At 42.8% G+C, this 4,481-nt stretch overlaps 1 protein-coding gene across 1 annotated transcript in view; it reads right to left on the bottom strand.

Moving 5' to 3' along the window:
- Window positions 1–208: 208 nt before the first annotated feature.
- LOC109287790 (paired box protein Pax-3-like) overlaps window positions 209–4,481 on the bottom strand; it is a 17,765-nt gene continuing 13,492 nt past the window's right edge. Inside the window, exon 4 of the mRNA XM_019503077.1 lies at window positions 209–276. Within this exon, the coding sequence (XP_019358622.1) occupies window positions 209–276 (68 nt within the window). The remainder of the gene's footprint in view (window positions 277–4,481) is intronic.

Genomic DNA, 4,481 nt, shown 5'->3' with positions numbered 1-4,481 from the left:
CTGAAGTAACTGGGAGCTTTCACAACTACTTAAATGAGAGAAAGATCAGACCTCGTTTGAATAAAAACAACAGCATTTGACCTGATGTTTTTAACCTTAAATACAGATTGTGGATGAAATCCAAGCTTCTCTGATGTCAAGGACAGTTAAAGCAGAACTTTGTTTCTGGCTAAACATATGAAATTGAATATATATCCTACAGTGTTTTTCATATGTCATATTCTGTTATATTTCGTTCTTCTTGAGCAGCCTCTTTCTCTTGCTGTGGCATTTCAGCTATGTGGGTATTAATATTAGGCAGAGAATACTAACAAGGCAGAAGAGAAGGTGTTATTGTAAAGAGTTACTGGGCACGTCTACACCTGCATTAATGCACCATTTAGTACATGTAATAACAGGTAGTAACTTAATGAGCCGTAATTAGCACTACTGTGCAGTAGCGCCAGCATACGTTTTTTAGGTGACGCTAATGCGCAGTAGACTCTACTGCGTATTAGCACATTAGGACAGCTTTCGCCATGCTGTGCTAATGTGCAGTAGAATTAGTCTACTGCTTCTAGCATCTCATGTAGATGCATCCACTTGCTACTAAACCTCACCAGGAATTACTGTTAAGAGACAGTTTTTGAAAGCCTGATCTTCCCAGTGATTTTTTGTGCTCCATCTCGTGCCCAAACAACTGTAAATTTGCTATCCACCTAAGAGGGAAAAATGGGACTTTTTTCACTGGGATCTCAAGTTGCTCAGGGATTAATATCTTTCAAGAGTTATACAACACCCCCACAGAACCAGGATGGATTTGATTTAAATCGAATCAAGTTAAATTTTGATTAAAATCATTATTTAAATCACTGGTCAGAAAGCCTTGATTTAATCAGTTTTCTACAAAAAGTACATTCTTATTGTTTGATATCCTTTATTCATTTAACTTCTTGAAACTTTGCACTTTTAGAGAAAGGTAAGGGCTTGACTGTGTGTACACAAACTTGCAGAGAAACAATATGGCTGATGGATGGGTAATCATATCTGTTATCTCTCATCTCCATATACTCCTGATAACAAGGATGTTGTCGCAGTAGACAACAACCTCCCTATGCCTGAAGGTGTCCGTGCAGAAAAGTTTGAAAAGAACAATTTTTTCCAACTATTTAGTTGACCTAATAAAAGATATCACATCTACCCAAATAACTATGATCACTAGAGAAACAAATCCACAGTACAAGAACTGAAACTAAGCATCACAGAGATGCTTAATGGGATCTTCTAGACTGAGCACTGAGTCCCATTGGGTAGACTGGTTTTCTTTAATCTTTACTAATCTGTAGAGGAGCCTCTTGGAATCCCATAAGATTGGGCCCCTACTATAGTCCATGGCCTGTTGTGACCTATTGATAAATTTTCTAAAAAGATTACATGAATTTATGGTCTCAAATAGTACATAATTAGACGTTATAATCCCTATTCCATGATGATATTTTGAGGTTTAACATATCTTAAATTAAACCTATCTTTATATAAGTTATTTTTAATAAAAGCATCTTAACAAAAAATAAAAATATGCTTAAATAAAAATATGATTTAAATAAAAATTAAGATTTTTTTAAATTGTTGATTTTTATCTACTCTGCACAAAACCAGGGCAGCCTATAAAAAAACTAGTAGTAATTATTTTGCCAATATTGAATATTGATACTGATGATAAAATGCTCTCAGTGAATATTTCCTTCCTGAAAAATCTGAGTTTCCTTTGAGATTCATGGCATTAATGCTGCTTAGCATCACTGAAATTTTAGCTTATGTCAACATTGGGACTAGAATCCAAGCACTAAACAGCAGACAGGATCCCCAAGAGTATTTTCAAGTTGGAGTTGAGGATTGGGAGATTTTGATTTTTCTCTTTTAATTTATTTTTTTTTTTGGCCTTTTTTGATCTGATAGTGACTTCCATCCGTTTAGTTGTTGTTCAGTACATCAGGGATATTATTCAGGTTTCCAATCATATCTTTTTAATCTCAGTGACTCATCAATTAAATAGTCTGGACATACTGGGCAAGATGTTTTAAAATGACTAGTAATTTGCATACTCCATTTTTAGATGCTCAACTTGTGATACTTTAGAGGTTTGAGAGGTGCGGACTTGACACTTCCTGAAAACAGAACATTTGAAAATGTCTCAAAGTGGACACTCAAAAATACAAGCTATCCCCCAGAAAGTAGTGATTTTTTTAAGGGTTGGCCATTAATTTTAGCCATTGCTTTCCTAGTCCATCCCCTTCTCTGACATACAAGTTCCTTCAATTGTAGGAATTACAGAGTGAAATTTTGTGTCCTCTCTTATGAAGAAGGTCAGATTAGTAGTTCCTTCTGACCTACTTGCAGCATTTTCTCTTCAGTGTGTATATTTTTATAGGCACACATACACACACATACTGAAGATGTAGCTTCCTAGAAAGCCCTAGTAACACTGAGTTGGAAACTGAGTTTGGGGTTTGTGTTTTGTTTTTGTTTTTACAATACAGGGGGATACTATAGTTTTAAAGAATGGTTTCAGTTGTCCTTCTTGAATGGCAGTCGGCATCTCTAGACGTCTAGAAATGCTAGAAACATTTTGTAGGTGAAAATAGCCACTTTTTCCACGGTGGAGAGTCCATAAAACTGCTTGGAGCATCACTATTGGGGCTCATTGAATAATTCATCCCTCATTGCAAGCCCATAATGTCTTTTCTCGGCCTTTTGTGGGGCTGTTTTCTCTTCTTTTCTCCTTGAATTATAAAAAGGTTGCCTTCTTTTGTTCACATCAAGCTGCTGCTCGCTGAAGCTTTGTCTGTGCAAAGCTAAAGTGTGAGTTTCAATGGACTCTCCCCTCTTTGTTTTCCAAGTTCATCTCCAAGTGTAGATTGTGTATAGAAGGCCTTCTTTGTAAAAGCTGGAAAAGTTGTACAAATGTTTGACCAGCTCATTTGGTACTTTTGTCTCCTCTTCTTCAGCATCTCTGCATGTGCAGGGCAAGCTCTGGAGGAGGAGGGCTAGGAACTTCTAGCAACAAGTACCACAGCACTGGCAATAGCCTGTCTATCTCTCCACCAAACCCAGGCCTGGAAAACCTGCTAGGAGCTCTGGCCATCCCTTTTCTCTGGCTTAGGTTGCGTATTTCATTTCATTTATTTCCCAGCCAGCAACACAGGCTTTCCACTGGGCCGTGGTAAAAATGAATGAAATTACAACGAATGCAAATCTTAGGCCATGAAACCACGGTTGTATTTTTCTCAAGCCAAAATTGCCATTTGTTTTTAGACTTCTTGTTTAGTTGAGTTTTATTTATTTATTTATTTATTTAAGGTTCCTCTTCCCCAGCCTCAGCTCCCCCTAGCTGTTTCTGTCTCCTCTGAGTGCCTGTTAGAAATGTGGAGCTGGAACAGCCCTAGCAGATACAATAAGAGCTTTCTAAAATCACAGAAAATGGCAGCACTATGCAAAACTGTAAGGGAAGGAAATTCTGAGACCCACTTGGACATTGTACAGGCTGTTGCTTTTATCACCCCAGGGGCTGCCCCTCTGATGTTTATTCAGGCAAAGACTCTCCCTGGAGTCAGGATGACAGGATTCGGCCTCTCCCATGGAGAGAGACTCTGTCCCTTTTTTAAATCTTTTCAGTTTAAATGCTGACAGCCTCCCGCAGCTCTCTGGTTTAAGCACATGGTGGGATCAGTGCACATGCAAGATACTCTTTCCTCTTACCTTTGCATTCACACCTGCCTCCAAACTCAGCCTGAGTGATAAGAAAATCCCCATCCCCTCCATGCCCGAGACAACCAGACAGAGTCACTAGCAAAACCCTGGGTGTGCTGGTAGCCAAGGCTCACAAGCTCCTGGGGATCTACAGCAAGGCTGGGGGACCCCAAAGCCTGCTGAGGATCTCGGAGGGGGGGATCCAGCTGTCTGAGCTGCCCCCCGCTCCCCTAAAGCTCTCCCGGGGGCTGCGCATCCAAGGCGCTGCGGCTCAGGGGGATCTCCGGCAGGGTCTCCGCTCGGGACCCCTCAGCTCCGCCGCCTGCGGCGCTCTGGGCTTGGCAGCAGTGGCACTGCCCGCCAAGAGGCGCCCGGCGCGGTGCCCTGGAGGTCCTGTCCCGGGCGCCTGCTCGTCCCGGCCCAGCCCCAGCCCCGGCCCCGGCCCCGGCCCCGGCCCCAGGCTGCAGCCAGTACGCAGTTTCTGGTGGGGTTGTTCACAGTGGGGCTGCAGCCAGCCAAGCTCACCTTGTCACCAGGAGGCAAAGGGAACAGAGCAGCACCCGGCTGGCTGCAGCCACACCAGAAGCTGTGCGCTGCCCAGGACCACCAGGGCCGTTCCGCTTCCCTCACCTTCAGCTGGGGCTGCAACTGCAGCTCCTACCCCTGCCACGCTGCTCTAGGTGGGCAGCTGGGAAGCATCAGCCAGGCAGCTCCTGCCCAGTGCACTAGCTCCCAGCCACCTTCCACCAGCT

This window comes from Gavialis gangeticus, unplaced genomic scaffold (genome assembly GCF_001723915.1).
Source record: "Gavialis gangeticus isolate Ggan-Ray unplaced genomic scaffold, GavGan_comp1, whole genome shotgun sequence".
Taxonomy (NCBI): Eukaryota; Metazoa; Chordata; order Crocodylia; family Gavialidae; genus Gavialis; species Gavialis gangeticus.
The sequence above is the reverse complement of the archived record's forward strand: the minus strand, read 5'-3'. Positions and strand labels throughout refer to the sequence as shown.